This window comes from Schistocerca americana, chromosome 3 (genome assembly GCF_021461395.2).
Source record: "Schistocerca americana isolate TAMUIC-IGC-003095 chromosome 3, iqSchAmer2.1, whole genome shotgun sequence".
Lineage (NCBI taxonomy): Eukaryota > Metazoa > Arthropoda > Insecta > Orthoptera > Acrididae > Schistocerca > Schistocerca americana.
The window spans coordinates 611,187,132-611,206,508 of NC_060121.1; the positions used below are offsets into that span (position 1 = coordinate 611,187,132).

General features: G+C 42.2%; 1 protein-coding gene across 4 annotated transcripts in view; it reads left to right on the plus strand.

Moving 5' to 3' along the window:
- Positions 1-18,578, plus strand: part of LOC124605369 (uncharacterized protein C1683.06c-like) — a 71,279-nt gene extending 52,701 nt beyond the window's left edge. For 2 of the 4 annotated variants that reach the window (XM_047136997.1, XM_047136998.1), the window contains exons 5-7: positions 16,216-16,355; positions 17,302-17,418; positions 17,935-18,578. In XM_047136997.1, the coding sequence (XP_046992953.1) occupies positions 16,216-16,355; positions 17,302-17,418; positions 17,935-18,186 (509 nt within the window). In that variant the 3' untranslated portion in view covers positions 18,187-18,578. The remainder of the gene's footprint in view (positions 1-16,215; positions 16,356-17,301; positions 17,419-17,934) is intronic. The other 2 variants (XM_047137000.1, XM_047136999.1) reach the window with 2 other exon arrangements.
- Positions 18,579-19,377: the final 799 nt, after the last annotated feature.

Genomic DNA, 19,377 nt, shown 5'->3' on the forward strand with positions numbered 1-19,377 from the left:
ACGAGAAAGGTGCTCGATGAACAGTGCTTTCACCATCGAATACGTGTGCGAGGCGGGTGGTGAGAGAAGCAAATCACTGATGAGGTCCAGATGAGCGAGGAGGTGACTCACCAGGCAGACAGAATGTGCGTTGTTGTCTGAAATGCTGTGGATGTTCAGTAGGTGATCCACTAATGCGAACCAAGTCTTAGGGTTATCTTTTTGCAAAGCAGGTAGCTTGGGGAACCTGCCGGGTAACACATGTTGAGGCAGCACTGGCAGGTGGAGATCTGTGTGAGCAGGGCAAGATGCCTCCGACACTGGGAGTGCAGTAGCGGTGATGGGTGCGATGCTTGAGGTCTGCGTGGGGGGGAGGGGGCGGGGGCGGCTGCATGCAGCACATGGTGTGGAGGGTGTGGGTGCAAAAGTTGGCACGGTGTGTCCAAACTGCATGCCTGATGAAGAGCACGGTGCGGGTGTAATGGCCGGTGTCATCGCAACAGCGGGCAGAAGGCGGTCATGGCACAGCCACGAGGGGGCTGACCCAAAAACCAGCGCAGGTGCAACAGCCGGCGCCATTGTGAAAACTGGCGGAAGGCAGTTGTGGTGCAATCACAATGCAGTGATCGCCAAAACTGGTTCGGTCAAGGCGACCAGCATTGCCGAGACAATGTTCAGAGAGGGGGGAGGGGAGGGGGGGGGGGCAGTGCAGTGATACTAGGCATGTGAGAATTTGCTACTCCATGAACAGAAATGTTCGAATCACAGTTCTGGAACTTTGTTTGCACATCAAACCAGCCCCAAGATAACTGCGTAGATGAGGGGTAAACCACAATGTCTTTAACTGGATGATCATCCATGATGTCGTTAGGCAGTGTGCGCTGTCCATGTTGTGGCCTTTGTTGTGCTGCCACACTAGACTGTGGCCATGTTGAGCCAGTTAAGGTTAGCTGGCCACCGGCGTGGCCAGGTGTAAATAATTGTTCACTTTTATCCAAACGTGCATTAGGAACACTTGACCACTCGTGGTCACAAGCGCAGTTTATAGGGTGTGTGGCAGTAGCACAGAAAGACACTAGTAGATCCATTGTGGCGAGAACAATGTGGGCTGCCACACAAAGTTTGTTAATGATGAAAACAAGTACAAAATAAATCATGATCACACAACGTCAATGTTGGGGTCACCACTGTGGTTATAGTGTATGGTTGGTCAGTAATAACACACACTAAGTATTGTATATAATTTATTAAACACTGGGACAGAAAGAACAAACATAGCAGAACACAAGTTGCATGCCGAGGGAAGACATACAACAAAAGCAGTTCAAAGAAGTAAGGGGCAGCCAGGGGCGAAGATTGTTGTCTTCTGTTGCAGCATGTCCAACACAGTATTGGTGAAGAACACTATTAAGAAGCTCTTGTACACTCCTGTGAAGATGGGGCAGAGCACCATCCAGTTGCAAAATGTAATCACCATAACAGGTGTTTGGCACAGAGAACATTCACTTTTAGAGAGCTATGCTGATGCTCTATTAGCATGTGTGGTTTTCTTGCTTCTGCAGATATGGACATTGTGTGTGTTTACCTTACCAGTCACATGGAAAGTGGCTTCATTGCAGAAGATGAATCTTCCAACAAAACCAGCATCCTCCATTTTTAACTGCAGCTCTTTACAGAATCACCCCTTTTCACGCTGTCTGTTGGTGTAAGAGCGTGTACTAATCCCACTTTGTACAGTTTAAAATGTAGCCATTTACAGAAGACCTTCCACACTATAATCGATGGCATGAACAAGGACTTTGGTGAAATGCCTTGTGCACTCTTTCAACATGTGCATCAGACACGTGACTTCGACCACAACTTTTCCCCTTACAATGCATCCAGTTTCTATAAACTGTTGGTACCTCATACCTACATTATTCTCATTGGGTGGGTATTTCCTAAACCGTGCATGAAACTCATGCTACACAGAAAAAAGAGCACACAGAAAGCCTTTTCCTGTTTGCCGGCCATCTTGGAAACAGATGCTATGCCTGTGTAGTAAGCATGACAACCAAATAGTGGATAGCGCATCTAAAACTTGGACAGTTGCCACTGCTTATGCTGTTAGGCTTGCCCATATAAATTAATAAATCAATTTATTATTAATTTTTAAAACCAAATCTTCTGTTTATAAACGTCCTGTATATCAAGCAAATGCCTTCTCTTCTTAGGGTAGGGGTTTAGTATGAAGGGTAGTCAAATGAAAACCAAACACCTGCCACAAAAAAAACCTTTTTGAATGGTTCCATTTGAAAGTAATCACCACACTCATTAACACATTTATACTGTTTCTTGTTTCATAGAACATTTTTGGATGCTGTTGGATCCCTAACTACACCCACTCTTGCACTTCCTCATCCAGCTGAAACCAACATCCATGCATGTCTTTCTTCAGGTTGCCAAAGATGTGAATATCACATGGTGAAAGAACCAGGCTGTATGGAAGATGTTGCATTGTACTGTTTCCCAACAAAATCACTGCAGTGTGACCTTTGTCCAGTTGGCAGTGTGGGGACAAGCATTATCATGAAACAGGATGATTTCATCTGACAGCATTCCTGGGCATTTTGACTTGATGGTGCATTGCAATTTCTGCAGAGTGTTTTCATAGCAATGTGCATTGACTTTGGTTCTATGCTTGCGGAACTTGATGAGCAGAGGAAGCATCCTGTTGCATGATAATGCCTGCCCCCACACTGCCTATTCAGATGAAGGCTACACTTCAGTGATTTGGTTGAGAATCACTGCAATATCCTCAGTGCAGCTCGGGTCTTTCACTGTGTGATTTTCACTTATTTTGTGACCTGAAGAAAGACACATGTAGACATCAGTTTTAGCCTGACAAGGAAATGCAAGAGATGGTGTGGTTGTGGATCTGCCTGTGGCTGACAGAGTTCTATGAAACAGGAATGGATGCTCCTGTCTCCCAGTAGGATAAATGTCTTAATACATGTTGTGATCACTTTTGAATGGAACCATTCCATGGTCTCATTGTGGCAAATGTTCAGTTTTCATTTGACTGCTCTTTATACATCGACACTAGTGTCCAGCTTAAATAGCAAGCAAGGGAATTTCAAACAAACATCCTCTGTTGTCTCTGGAGGGGGTTGCCATCTCGAATCCCATGTACATGTTGAGGCTTCTATTTCACTTTAAATGCTTTTTAATATGCTTATGATATTTATAATTTATTTTCAGTCTGGTGAACAGTCTCTATGGCTTTATAAAACAGTGAAAAGGATGCCCAGTGCAGTCGTCCACTCCAAGCTGTATCTAAGTGTTCATACCACACGTCATCCAAGTCCTCCAAACTAAGCCCAACGTCAACTGCATCCACAGTCCACCAGTGTGCAGCGCACTGTCACTCCCAGATTACACCGGCTGCTCCATTGCCCATCTGATGGGGCTCATATCTCTGATCTATCAAGTTTCCTTGACACGATTGATCAGTAGTGAGCTTGTGTGTGTTCAGCTGAGTTCTTGTTTTCATTTTTTGCACAATATTTCGGTGACAGACCCAGCCATCTTTTTCAGGTGCTGCAAGTTTTGCCATTATGTGTACTTGCTGTATGGTCTCCAATCGACTGTGAGCCATTGTTGGTCTCATACTATTATTTACAGCCAAGTTTGACTCCCATCATCCACTGTGCCCTTTGAGTCCAGGCAGTAAGTACACATAATAGAAAAACACCTGAAGAAGATGGATGGGACAGAAATGAAACCATTGTGCAGAAAATGGAAACAGCTACTCAGCTGAACACCTGGAAGCTCAGTATTGATCAATCATGCTGAGAAAATGTGAGAGATCATATCACTTAACTCTATGTATGCAAATTAGATAAACTCCACCAGAAGAAAGGTCGACTTCTCAGTGCATTGACCTTCCTAACAAGATGTCGAGTTGAACAAGCTGTAGGTACATTTGTTAAAATCAAACATCACATTAACATACCAGGGGCAAAAAGGATTAGGCACTGTCCAAGCCTGGCTCCAGTACGAGAAGAATTTGTGACACTTGATGGTTGGTAGACGTCACTTCAAAAGAGCTTCTTCATCTCCATCTTTACGTGTCGGCTAAACTCTCTGCAGAGTCTCAAGAATGGGTTTACAACAATATTGCAAGCAGAATCTCTGCAGTTGAAAACCTCTGCATGCCAAAAATCAAAATTTGTTCACTTGCACATGAGCCAAGGCAAGAAGCTGGGGTCATAATGTAAACACTGAGAAACAGTGAAGAGCCTTGCTAAGGGTCTAAATTTTGCACCCATTACAAATGCTGCCAATAGCAGATTATATCAGCACCATGGAGCAGGTTATGGGTGCTGTGGAACATATTGTAGCTGCTCTCACACCGGAAGCAGCAGAAAAGGTTTGCTGCAAAACCTGTAGAGCACTTACCGGGGCATCAGAGCTAAGATCCAACTGCTAATGAAGAATGTGTAGCATTGAAAACTCTGTGGGAGGACAATGAAACTGTAGTTCTGCCAGCTAAAAAGGTTAACACTATGGTCCTAATGTCATGTGTGGACAACAGTAAGAAGATATTCAATCTCGTGAATGACACTTCATACTGACAGATGTCAGTCCTACAAATAAAATTGAGAGGAAGTGTCATAACATGAGCAGCTGTGCTACCATGACTATATGGCCTGCATAAGGTATACAAGGAAAGAATTCCACTAAGATCCATAGTTTAGTAATATTGGCACACTGTAGCAGGATGGGTCATCCTCTTACTTTCCTTTAAGCAATCCGTCTGCCTACCTGGATAGGTTTCAGGTTGTCTGCCCCTTCACTCTATGGTAGTAGATACTGGTTTAGCCAATAAAAGCAGCATTGATGAAAATTTGAATAAATACCTATCACACTAAGGCCACGTAACTCCAGTTCGTGGGCTGTAACTGAAAGTTAGTTAAACTATTGAGTGTTTGGGGTTCTTTGACTCATTTGAAAAAAATGTCTAAAATTTCCTATAAGATGGTTTATTGTCTTTAAAATACAGAAAATAGCTATCAACTCCGTCTTTAATATCCTGACATCAATTATGCAAAGTTCCAAGATCACACCTGAAAGCAGCCAGAAGGTATTTAGTCCGACCCAATATTTTGAACATCCTTAACTGCTACTGGCTCATAACCACTGGTGAGTTAACACATTCAGTCATTCAGTATGCTTCTAGTAAAGAAGTGCTCACCATAATGTCTCATAATCTGTACAAAACATGCCACAAGGAATTTATGTATGACATGAAATTTTCTTGAATTATCTCCTAAAATCGGCCACTCACAAAGCTCAGACTTTCACAAAATACTTGGTGCTGTAGTTGCTTTTCACCCATGACTAGAGAACCAATCAAATGTGCAAATTTCTTCATTTTGGCACAAATTTGATTAGCACAGTTTAACATAGGTGTTTACCAGAAGACGGCTCCCTAATGATTATCTACTCACATGTCTTCTCACTGTATTTCTGTCAGCCAATCAGATTACCACAAGTAATTTAGACCAGAAATTTTGTAATTCTGGAACTAAACAAAATTTAATGAAAACAAAATGTGGTTTCTTGCCCCAAAATAAATAACTAATAAATTTTATACTTGATGCCCCTTCTGGCTGCCTGTTACAAAATCAAGCTCATTCCAACATGTGTCATAAATTCCCCTATTGTGCAGCAACTTTCTCACATGTACATTTTCATAGTTGTAATAAAATATCACATTCTCTGTTTATTTATGTCCTTCATTCACTCTCTCTGTCTCTCAAAAACACTCATTTTACCAAAACATGATGAAATAATAATTTTCCAAAGTACTTTCAATTACATCAGAAACATGTGGTAATAAAACTAAGCAAAATTCCAGAAAATTAAATTATATGAACCTATCCTCTTGGTTGTAGTTTCAAATGATACTGTAGATGAATCCATTACAGTCCCTAACTCTGTTTCATAATGCCAGCATGGTTATATGTTTTAGGTAAAAATTTACATCCCCAAAAGAACTGAACTTATTGATTTGAAATTTTACCAGTACCATTGTATTATTCATAGAATTTGGTATACTAAGTATGAAAAAGATTGATTAATAGATAATAGTACTTCTTCAGATTCATAGAGAGTATGCATAATGTATTGCATGCAGCATTAAGCAAGTACACTGCTTGCTTGGCCCGATAGCCAGTGTCAGCTGTGCCAGCGTGAGAATCAAAATCTGGTCTCCTCCCAGCTCCATGGCCAGTTACACTTTCAGTGAAAGATAACAACTCATAATGATTTGCTGCATTACAGCACCTAGAAACCAGCTGACAAAATATCTGAAATGCATACTCAGTAAATACATGAGAAGTGCAAATACCATATTCAATAGTCCATTGACCTTCCTCAGTCAACTGCTATTCCAGGATATAAATATTACGGTCAGTTTTGATGTAATCTCCATCGTTATGAGAGTTCTTTTTCTGATTCCTTGGAATTAATATTGGAAAAGGTAGACAGTCCTTCCACAGAACTTTTTAGGCATATTTTGACATCTCCTTCCACAGAACTTTTTAGGCATATTTTGACATCAACTTATTTCCTATATGATGGAAAATATTATGAACAGACAAATTGCATTTCAGTGGGTCGTCCATTATCACCTGTCATGGTGAACCTGTAGAGGGAAAACTTTGAAGCAAAGGCACTTGAATCCACAAACTGAAACCCATGTTTCTTTCAGGACATGGATGACACTTCTGTAGAATGGCCATGTGCATTGGAAAAGCTTCAAGAGTTCCTGGAACATTTAAACTATCTCCATCATAATATGAAAGTCATGATGGAACTTGAAAAAGAGAGCCACTGAAGTCTTAGTTAAAAGAAGACTGAACAGATCCCTACGTCACAATGTATATAGAAAACCTACACACATGACCTCTATCTTCACACCACAAGCCATCACCATCTATCACAAATAAATTTTGTGCTGAAAACTCTGGCCCATAGAGCTCGATCACATTCAGACAAGGGGAGCCTTGCCAGAGAATTACAAAACCTGTGACTGATGTTCTGAAAGATGGTTACTCACAGCATCAAACTGTATGGCAATGCAGTCACAATCAAGAACGTCTAAGAAATAGTTTTAGGCTGAGAATGAGGAAGAGAAGCCAAAAATCACTTATCTGCCTTATCCAATATCCAGAAAGATCAGTAGACTACTACAGAAACATGGCATCCAGTGTGTTCACTCCTGTCAACTAAGATAAAAAGTATTTTTTATAATATTAAAGATGATCTACATCTCCAAAAACTGGGTGTGTATCATATTCCATGTGAATGTGACATGACTTGCTTTGCATAGAATATAAGAACAGTTGAGGAGAGACGCAAAGAGCATCAGTGACACACCCAACTAAAACAACCAAGAAAATCAGCTATTGCTGAGCACTGCGTTGAGTATAATCATGAAATGAAATGAAGTACAATGATACCAGTACTGTGGTGCAAATGCCAAGTTTCTGGGACAGTGTAATTCAGGAGTCTGTCAAAATAAAGATGTCAGAAAATGTGATAAACAGGGATGGGAGTTACAATTTAAATAACACTTGGAGTCTGACGCTCAATTTATTAAAATCTCACTGCCCATCACATCTATCAGAGTTGGAAAATGCTGAGGAAATTTATGTTTCATGGAGTATCAGTGCATGCTCTGTAAAACAAAAGAGCGTCACAGCATGCAGTGGACATTAGGAATTGAACTCGGCTATAAATTGGAATCCAAGCAGCGAGTATACACGGTAGCAAAACTCACAGCACCTGAAGAAGATGGCTGGTTCAGTCTTCAGAATACTATGCAGAAAATGGAAACATCAACTCGGCTTGCTATTACTCATCTCTATGCATCATCTGTGGCAGTCATGCTAACACTGACTGGTTACAAGCTTCCACCCCACCATGACCACTATCCTGGACCACCCTTGAGCTCTACTGCTTTCCCCTGCTATGGCCACACTGCCTTTGCCCTTATAAGAACTCATATCAGTGATTATTGGTGGGTTGGAACCAAGTAGTGCAGATTGATGTCTGAATGACTGTGTTGTTGTCTATAGTTCAACAGTGTAAATAAAGTTCATTTATTCTTGCTACTTGGGGGATATTAATTGAAGTGGCTCTCTCAATCATGACACAAAACTTGATGACAAGGAGTGAATTGTTTGGCTTTTTAATACCTTGCATCCTCATCCAGTATAGCTAACCATCCCTGTGCATCACTTTCGAAGGTAGTTGATTTTTTTCTCTTGCTGCATAGATTTCAGTATGGCATTGCCATCTCTGACTATATCAGCACAATAGCTAGTGCTACAGCACCTGCAGTGGAACAACAATTTTCAACAAAAGCTAACCTGTTTCCTTCATACCATCGCAAGTGATGCCATCGCTTTTGCTCCCACCCAAGCTCATCATTATCATGCTGATGTCCCACTGGTGCATCACCAGCTGGCTGAGACTGTCGGTCCCCTGCTGACATCCCATTTGCCTGTCACCATCCTACCAAGCCTGTTGGCATACTGTGTTTCAGCTACTGATGCTGGCTGCTTCTCAACCAGCCAGCCCTGTCACTGCATTGGTGGTAGTCGGGCACCTGCGGAGACATCTTTTCCTTAGCTGTCCCTGGTGCATCGCACTCCATGGTGCATCCGGAACCACTGCCACTGGCTCCACCACTGACACAGCTCCTTCTGTCTCCACCACAGCCTTCTCTTTTGCCACTGGCATAGCCTCCTCTCTCACTGCTGGAAAGACCTCTTCTTTTGCCGCTGGTATGACCTCCTATTTTGCCATCAGCATGGTCCCTCTTTCACCGCCAGTTCAGTCTTCTTCTCAGCCACCAGCATGGACTTTTCCACTACCATCATGCCTTCCTCCACTGCATGCATGGCCTTCTCCACTTCTGGCACACCTTCCTTTACTGTTAACATTGTTTTTTTCCACAACTGGCATGGCTTCCTTCACTGCAGTAATGCCCCCTTGCATCTAGGTCCAGCTTGCTGCCACCATCGTGAGGTCACTTCAGATGGTTTCATTTTCTGTGTCACTTCGTCCTTCCATTCTTGCTTTTTTGTCTCCTGCTGTATCACCCTCAATCGAGCCTTTGTCCTGTTTCAAGTTCCTTTTGCTGTTCTTTTCTGTGAGCATTAATTTTCTTGTGGAACCTCTGAAGCAAAACCCTGGACCACACTTGGCCCCATGACCTATGCCACCTTCCTGTGACCGGCTTTCCTTTCTCAGTAACAGTCCTGGCCATATGTTGTGTATCATGTCTCCAATCATAGCAGCTTTTCTTGTTGGCTGCGTGGCTGCATCAGTGCCACATTGAACACCTTATTGGCTCGTCGGCTTCATTGCGTCTCTAGCAGCTGCCATTCATCAGGTGTCATCTTACAGTGGCTGCTGGTGTTTGCTGATGCCACCACTGGTTCACAAGTTCCATGTCACCTCTTCCCAGCAGCAGCTGCATTGCGTTCTTAAGAGGGGAGGGATATTGTATTCACCTGGGATCCACCTCAAATCAACATGGGTGTATACTGCAGACTGCCTTGTACCTGGCTGCTGGTGAGACCATCATGTGAGATACAAGAAAACAGTCCAGTGACAACATAAGCACACCATGTTGTCATCAACCACATCTCTCAGAGCTGCCAGGGTAACACACAGCCCCAGCTTCACTGTTAACAGCACAGGCGTTGCTGCAAGTAGAGCTATCATTGGGGACTCAATGTCTTCCTTTGCAGGTTATGTGTCTGCTTGATATCAAGCCTGTATGTTCCACTGGGCAGCAATAAAGGGCACTGCCCGACCGTTCAGAACTGGTTCACATTGGAAATCACTCCAGGACAGGTGTGAATTGCATCCTGTTGGTGCATCATTTGGAGCTCCCTTTGCTACAGAAGAGTCGTCAGCTCCACACCATGTCTGAGTGTTCTCTCCACACCTCATCCAAGTTCTCCACAGGGGGCCTGATATCGGTGCATTTGTGGCCCATCAGTGCACAACTCATAATCACTCCTGGAATATGCCGGCTGTGTCCATCGTTCATCTGATGGAACTTGTCTCTCTGTGTCTTATGCCACAACCACACTATCTTTGACCAACTACAAGCTTCCAACTCGCTAGGACCTTTCTCTCTCTTGTGGAAACCCCTAGAGCTCTACCACTCTCCACCTATATGACCCCTTTTATACTCCCTTTAAGAGAACTCTGTCAATGTGACATCAGTCACTGTGAATACATTGGGACCAAGTAATGTTGTTTCATGTATAAACAGCTGTGGTGTTGTATTTAGTTCATGAGCATGAATAAGGTTCATTTACTCTTGCTAACTCGGGTACATTAATTACTGTGGCTCTTTTATGACAATGTAACAAAACCTGGCAACAAGAAGTGGATTTCATCCCACCAGTGACTTTTTCATATTTTGCATGCTTCCCCAGTACAGCTGACCATCTCTGCGCACTGCTTATGATGTTTACGGATTGTTTTCTCTTACTGCATACATGTGACTCGTGCGAGGGTTGACTGAAAAGTAATGCCTCCACCTTCGTAACTCTTCAATAGTTGGCAGCATTGGTATGCGGCAGGTACTGGTTTGTTCTATAGCCTCTTTGCTACAGCTCCAGTTGGCAGGAAGCCTTAGCATTGACCGAGGAAGGTGGCGCAGTGGTTAGCACACTGGACTCGCATTCGGGAGGACGACGGTTCAATCCCGCGTCCGGCCATCCTGATATAGGTTTTCCATGATTTCCCTAAATTGCTCCAGGCAAATGCTGAGATGGTTCCTTTGAAAGAGCATGGCCGACTTCCTTCCCCATCCTTCCCTAATCCGATGAGATCGATGACCTCGCTGTTTGGTCTCTTCCCCCAAACAACCCAACACCTTAGCATTGAATGGTTGTGTTGTTACAGTAGAAAGTATGGAATCCTGCACAAACGGTCGGTCAATGTGATTTAAGCAACGTTCAGTCATTGAATTCTTGACAGCAGAAGGTGTCACCCCAAAGGAGATTCATCAGAGAATGAAAGCAGGTTATGGTGTGAAATCTAGTTTTGCAGGATAGAGAGAATCAGGTTATGGTTGTGGAGGGGGCCATAATCAGTTACTGTCAGTTGCACAAAACACACAAACTTTTATTATCCTAGGCTTGACCAAGGCTAATGATAAGGGCCAGGAGAAATACCCAAGCGATATACTCCCTCAGACCCAATCATGCAGAGGCAACACCTGACCATTGGCCACCCGACATCTCTGCACCGGAGAGGGGACCGACCAAAGTTTCGCAAGATGACCAAATTCAAGAAACCCTTCGAAGATCAATAGTGAAAGGGAGCTACCAGAATCCAAAAGAGCACAAATCGGTTCCCCACCTACTCGAGAATATATATAAGGCAAGGGTGGTGATGAGGGAGAGACAACACGGGTACACCAAGGTTTAAAGGCACAATCCCGAGGTCGCTGCCCAGCCCAGCATCATTTGTTGGCTCTGGGCTTGTGAGGTTGAACGCAAGAGAGCACCAAATGAGCCGTGCTACTGCACCTGAAGCAATGCCGGGGTTCCCTTTTCACAGTCTCATCTGATGTAGGCCATTTTGGAATTTCCCTTGACAACGCCCGTGGCCTGACCCTTAACTTCACGACATACATCGTTCGCAAGCAGCAATGTAGATATCGCTGCAACAGTGGCATGGAGCTCTTCCCAGGTTGAAGGACGATCACGAAAACCAAAGTGTGGCTTATCCACCGCTCGCATTCCCCTAAGAACAATAGACACCAACTCCCATTCTGGCAAATGGATCAACAAGGTTAAGCAGGCCATCTGAACTCTGTTGACATACTGATGTAACTCCTCTTTATCCTGCTGCATCTCCCAAATGTAATGACACTCAAGCTGTTTCAGAACTCCAGTGCTCAATCTCTGGTTAATGACAAGCTCCCTCAATTGCTGTAAGGAAAACCCTTCTGCCATGGCTCAGGATAGGAGGTTCTGCAACTCACCTCTAGCTAATGGGTACAATAGTGACAAAACTACTTGGTGTGGAATGTGAAAGGCAGCAGCATGTTGCTCAAGAGGAACCAACAACTGTAATAAGTTTTCAACCTGCTCAAGTCAATCTACAACTAATTCAGTAATATCTCGAAAGAAATATGCCAGAGGATTAGGCAATTTGGCAAACGCTGCGTCTAACTTGGCAGAGGATATAACAACAACAACACCTGGCTGGCTCCTGGTTCCCCCTTGATACAGCAAGTTCCGCTCTTCATTCCTCTTTCCATCCATTCTAAACATGTAAGCTAAACTGCAATGCATTAACCAAAGACCCCAATTCAATGGTTAATTTTTTATGATGTTCCTCCAAACCTAACATGCCTAAATCCGCTATCCGATTGGTTAAATGCACTAACTGTGCCCAAACCATGTGCAATTGACTGTCAATAAGTTGAGTGCCTTCCAAAACACAAATGGTGTCCTCAAGCCCCCTAACAGCCTTAAACAAAAATTCAAAGGCTGCTTCTGTCTCACCCACCACCTCCAGCATGACATCAACCGGGTGAAGAACGGTAGCATGCAAGCAGGCCACTAAGTCCGGAACACTGCTCTCAATGGCTGACACCTTACCACCAACTCACAAACAAGGTGGTCCCCGGGCACTGCCTGACCGCCATTAAAATAAGTCACCTGAAACAACTTCCTCAAAATTGGCATCTAAAAACTGCCAAGGCACAATAACCACTCTAAAAAAATATGAACAAACAACTAAAAGGCTGCCAAACTACACGCTGTGCCAGACAGCGTCAGCACAGTGAGGAAAAACACACTGCCGGAAAACTACGCTAACGACTACGGCAGGTAACTGGGGCGTTAACGGCCACAAGCCACAAAATTCCACTTGTGCACTTCATTGATAAGTAACAATCAATTTAATAGTTAAATACCATATAGGAAGATGGCTGCAAAATTTTGCCGACTCCAACACACCGTATGTTGCTGCTAGCCGGAACGACCCAGGAAGCAACAACTGGCAATTAACGAAAAGATGTCACAGCAGTTGAGGTTTCATAACATGTTAACTGATCACTCAACTTCAGTGTCCAGGTTTGGTGGGCAGTGAACTTCGTAGGGCTCGCAGCTAGCGCCCCACAATCCGACCGCGTGTGCACGCCGCCAGCGGTCCCGGCCTGACCTCGCCGCTCTCTCCCAACTGACCGACTGACGCACACACCACCACACGGAAATATAGTGATCACACCAAAGATGGTACAGCAGTACTAGTATCGATAAGCACTGCTGCTGCCACTGACAGAGGCAAGTCACCAAATTGTTATGGTAGTAACTCAGGGAGAAATAAGACGCCACTTGATTGTGACAAAATGCCAAAGAACAAATGGCATCAACACGAGCCGGCCATGGCTCAAGGTGATTGTGCTGATGTGAGTACTGTGCGTCTTCATTCTCATAACCTGAGAGGAGTTTCTGGCAAATTTCAAGTCTGTGCACTTTCATTTCAGGAGCATCTGGGGTACCCATCATGCACAGATCTTCCAATAGCCAACCAAAGCAATAATGTGACCCACAGGTTCTTGTGAAATGCCAGTTGTGCTTGCAGTTTCTCTCTGAGTGATACAGTAATCGTTCTGAATCAATCTGTCTACATTTTGCTTGTGAAACTCGGTGGTTGCTGTCACAGGACGTCCAACTCTTTGTTTGTCAAGCAGGTCAGATGTTCCTGCCTCAACATCTGTAAACTTACTAGCCCAATGATGCACAGTACTCACATACACAATCACCATAAACTGCTTTCATTCTCTGATGAATCTCCTTTCAGGTGACACCTTCTGCTGTCAAGAATTCAATGACTGCGCATTGCTCAAATGGCATTGACCGACCATCTTGCACAGGGTTCCTTACTTTACACTGTAACAACACAACTGTTCAATGCTAAGGCTTCCAGCCAACTGGAGCTGTAGAAAAGAGGCTAGGGAACAAGCCAGTACCTGTCTCATACCAATGCTGCCAACTGTTGAAGAGTTAGGAAGGTGGAGGCATTACTTTTCAGTCAACCCTCATAGCAGCCTCCAGATATATTGGCACAATAGCTACTGCTACAGTGCTACAATGGAACAATGACCTTATACAGGGCTAATCTGCATTCTGCTCACTACCATGAGTAATGCCATCACCAATCCTCCCAGGTGAGCCCGTGATAACCATGTGTCATCCTACTGACACATCACAATCCAGCCAAGCCAATCAGCACCCTGCTGATGTTGGCCAAGCCCATTAACACCCTGCCAATGTCCACAGCCTGTTGTCCTCCCAGCTGAGTCTGTTGGCTCCCTGCCGATGTAACACCAGACCATCACCTTCCAGTCGAGCCTGTCATTGCCCTGCTGACATCACGCCAGCCTTTTGTCTGCCAATGCCAGCCCCTTCACAGACAGTTCTGTTGCTGCATTTGTGTCACCCCTTGCACCAGCAGAGATGCCTTTTCATCTGTGACCCCTAAAAACCACTAGTGGGTTCCAACAAGTGTCTTGCTGCTGCTGCCACACTCCCCTCTGCTGAGAGCCCCAGTGCCACCAGCTCCACTGCCGGGATGACTGCCTCTCTCACCACCAGTATGGCCTCCTCTCACACCACTGGCACAGGCTCCTCTTCTACCACTCTTCTCCTTCCTCCACCATCAGCACTCTATCCTCCACCACCAGCATGGCTTCTTCTGCCACCGGCACACTGCCTTCAGTGCTGACATGGCCTCCCCTGCCACTAGCTGGGCCCCACTTTAAGCCATTGTTGCATCCTCTATTCTTATGGTTTCGTTTCCTACATCACTTCCTCCTTCCAGTCCTGCTTTTTAGCCTGCTGCCGTATTGCCTTTGGTTGATCCATCACTCCTGTTATCAGTTACTTCTGCCATTCTTTTCACTAGGCATATGGTGAGACACTCTAGAACGTTCTGATGCAAAATTTTGGGCCACACCTGGTCCCATCATCTTTGCTGCCTCCTGGTGGCTGGCTTGCCATTCACAACAGTGACCGTCCCATCTCTTGTTTTCAGTTCCCTGATTGTGTGTGGGCTTTCCTGTTGGCCACGTCAATGCCACATTGCATGCCTCACCAGCCCATTGACATTGTCCATCTTGAGCAGCCGTCATTGGTCAAGCATAGCCTCCGATGGCTGTTGACTCTGGCTCACTGGTCTCAGGACTTCTGCTCCCAGTGGCACCTTCATTGACTTCACCATCTCTTCTTATAGGGGAGGGATATTGTATCCACCTAAAGTCCACCTCCAAGCAACACATATGTTTGTTGCAGATTGACACCTGTCCAGCCACTGGTGACACCATTGCGGGAGATGTAACAAAGCAATCTGACAGCAACATAAGCACACCACATTGTTGTGAGCCGCATTTCCCGCAGCTGCCACACCGTATAACCAGATGCTGTTGCTGCTCTAGAAATCAGCAACAGGAGTCACTGTTGATGGTTTGCCCCTTACACACAGCTCGCATAAGAGTAACACCATCATAGTCATATGCCATGATCAGCATAAGTTTCACCCGATCCCAATTGGGCTCCTCTCTCATATACATAAATTTGTTTTCCTTAGTTTCAATTGAAATATAATTTTGTGTTTGTCCTTCCACAAAATAGACATGATTGAAAGTAACCAGCTGGACCATGTTTTCATTATTAGCTACCAAAAGATTTTTTTGTGTGCCATATCTCAGATTATGTTATTTCCTTTTTTCATCTGCACATGAGTATCTTTCTTCTCATTCAAGTTCTCACCATTTTTCTTACTCATGATCTCTAAAGTTTTTCCTATTTGTTTGAAATGTTTTCATTTTTTTCATACATTTTGAATTCCTGTATTTAAATTTTTCATTTTGTGTGTGTGTGTGTGTGTGTGTGTGTGTGTGTGTGTGTGTCTTGTTGTCATTGTTGTTGTTGTACAGGAAATCTGTTCTAGTTCTTCTATCCACTGATGTACCAGAAATCTTGTTTGTTTACTGTTTCTTCTTACTCTCATAATCCCTCATTGTCAAAAGTGAGTGATTCGTATAAGATATTAAATTGTTCTTGAGCATTCATCCAAGACATAAGACTCAGACTCCACTAAAAAACTTGATATACTATGCATGGATATTTTTAATGTTCATAGGAGTTGGGAATATCACAGCTGCAGCTGAATTCAACTTCCACTGTGATCCTGAGGCAGCACATGTTGTTCTTAAGAGTATGAAGTCCCCCATAACAATTTTTCCATGGGAAACAGCACTTACAAGAACTAATATTTCATATGTAAGTATTATGTATACTTATCACCATTATATAGGTGTAATATGAAATCTAAAATGTCGTTAATCATTTTGCATTAAAAGCTCATGCTTTTAAATCCATCACTAGTAATGATCAAGAATACATAGAGATGTATGATGTCTAGGTTTGAATTATTTGCTTCATTAAAATTCCGTTTGAGAATTGGACACAGTGCAACAGCCACTGACAATTTATTTTTAGACCCAACAACAAGCAATGATTTTGCTGTAAAATTTTTACCCAGCAGCTTGTCTGATCTCAATAGTCAAATGTTAATAAAATTACTGACCAGTTAAGTACATATATGGATAAAAAGTACTTGATCACAGAAATATAAACAAAGAGTGTATCACAGTTTTTTGGAGAGGTATTACAGGAAGAATTTTGGAGAGAAGTTTATAAAGCTGACAGAGGAAATTCAAGTTTAACTCTTTCTTAAACATGTTCCTACAGCAATTTGAGTCTTGTTTTCCCCTAAAACAAAAAAGGGTGAAACTGAGCTGTAGCAAGGATAAGGGTTTGTCTGTATCAGTGTATGTGTTTTGCCACTTCTGAATAGAAATGTTGACACAGAAATTTAGCATGTAATATTTGTGATGCAGTTTTGCTGCCTTTTTGTTCTCTGTAGCACTGCATATGTAATCAGATAAATTTCTTTATTCTGTTGTCCTAAAAATGGCCATATAGTGTCTAAACAGCTCTGTATCAAAAATTGGGCTGGCACACATGTGATATCGTTAATGGGAATTTGATACTCCATCACACTTCAGCTTGAAAGAAGTTACTAATGTAAAGATTTCTTTTTTAAACATTGTTATAGTAAGCTGAAAATCTAGATTTTGATCTGGAAGGTGTTTACTTGTACTCAAAATTGCAGTGAATGACTGAAGAAAACGTACTCCTTTTTTTTTTAATTTTATTTTAATAGAGATGGCGCAACGATGTTTTGGGAAAAATTCAGAGCCCTCAGATGCAGCTTTTGAATCAGGCAGAAGCAAATGTAATAGCCAGACACTACAAGGATGGTTGGGTGCAGTGTGATCCGGTTAGTATTTCAAACGAAGGTTGATTTAACTGTCAGTCTTTGTATGATTTATGGACCAGTTAAATTGCATTTGTTACTTTCTATTCCATAGTTGATTGATTTATTATTTAGTTCTCACTATTTTTAACTGTCAATGTTTTAGTGAAATGTAAGTCATGAAATGGTAAATGTAGATTTATTAGAAATACAGGTTGTGTCAAAGGAAACACATTGCTTTTTACAAATGCAAGGACATCTTTATCAAATTCTATGGTTTTCATATATATCTATTGAAGTTAACAAAATCACCTAAAAATTTTCGTATACATTATGTTTGTTATGTGTTGTGTTGCGTCCCACTATGAAGCCCATTTGAAAAACAAGTGTTTCCACAGTTTTCCTTTGTGGAATTAACTTGATACTTTGAGTTAAGTAATCTAAAAGATGCATTATTAGAAATTTGACTGAATATGATAGTAAATTTTGCTTCTTATTGTAAAGGAAGTGTTTCATAGTTTCTCATTTGGTTTACTTAAGGCTGCTGCTGCCATCCTCATGAGGCCTTCCATTGCCTCATCAAAAGTAACGCATTATGTGATGGTAGAGTTACATGGACGGCATACAAGAGGAGCAATGGTTCTCGATCATATCAATTCACAAGGGAAAAAGCATAATGTGACTATTATAGAAAGCATTGATCTAAATCTGTACAAGGAGCTACTTCTGACTGCTGCAAAAACTAACTTGAGCAGAAGTAAAATACAAAAAGGACAGGGAGAAGAAACATGATTTTATTTGTAACTTTTGTGTAAGTTAATATCATACAAAAATATTATGTATCAGAATTAAAATTGTAATTTTGAATTTCATAAAAGTAGCTTAGCATGTTTTCATATATTGTCCATTAAGATTTATTTTCAAAACTTTGGCTTATTAGTTTCTTATTCATTTCCCGTGATGTTAACTGAATGCCTGTCTTAATCCTATTACTCCTGCTATTTCATGTATAAAAAAAGGTTCCTTGTGTCATGCTATCATCACTAGATGATAAATTTAATTCTGCAGAATGAATCAGTATAATACTGATATATTATTGTTTGTATTCATGTTAAACATAATTAGTATTATCTCTGTTACATTTCTCTAATGCAATATAACATGAGCAAATATATAACTTTGTATGTAACTATGTTTCATTCTGTTATATTCTTGATTTACTTCCTGCAAGAGACAATAAATACTTCTGATTAATGTCATTTGTTTTTAATATTACCTATTTGCATAACTACATTATCGTATGAAACCACAATCTTTGTGTAACTTAAAAATGAAATGTATTTCTGCAGTTATGTTTTATGTATGTAACTACCATTACCAGTCAGGAAACAAAAAGGGCTATTAGAGACACTTTTGGTATATCAAACATTTTACATTATTTCATTCATTCATTCATTCATTCATTCATTCACACATCCATCAATTTGTGATATAAATGAAAATGAGGTAGCAGCAGAGATGAAAACTGCTTAAGTGAGCACTTACTTACGATAAATAAATTCTTTACAAGTAACAAAATAAAGGCAAAAACGATGTCTAACATGATGGAACTGAACAGAAAGAGTTACACTGCAGGCAGGGGAAGTGTGATATATTACAGGGCTCCCAGTTACAGAATAATTTGATTGGTTAAAGAGTTGATTTTATCTATGCAGGGAGACAAAAGCAACAGTGGTCTTAGCCTGCTGCTGCCCACACCGAAACTGAATTTATTGTGTAGTTTTATTTCCTGTGATTCTACTAAAGCCAACCCATACTCTTAAGAAGTAGTGGGAGATCCTTTACTAATTCCTTTTTAGACATAATTTCTTCAGTCTCTACTGACCTGTATTTTCTGTCCTCCAGAGCTTCACACTGGAAGATTAAATGTGGTAAGGTTTCATCTTCCTCACCACATGTTCTACACTTAGGACTTCTTCCTCT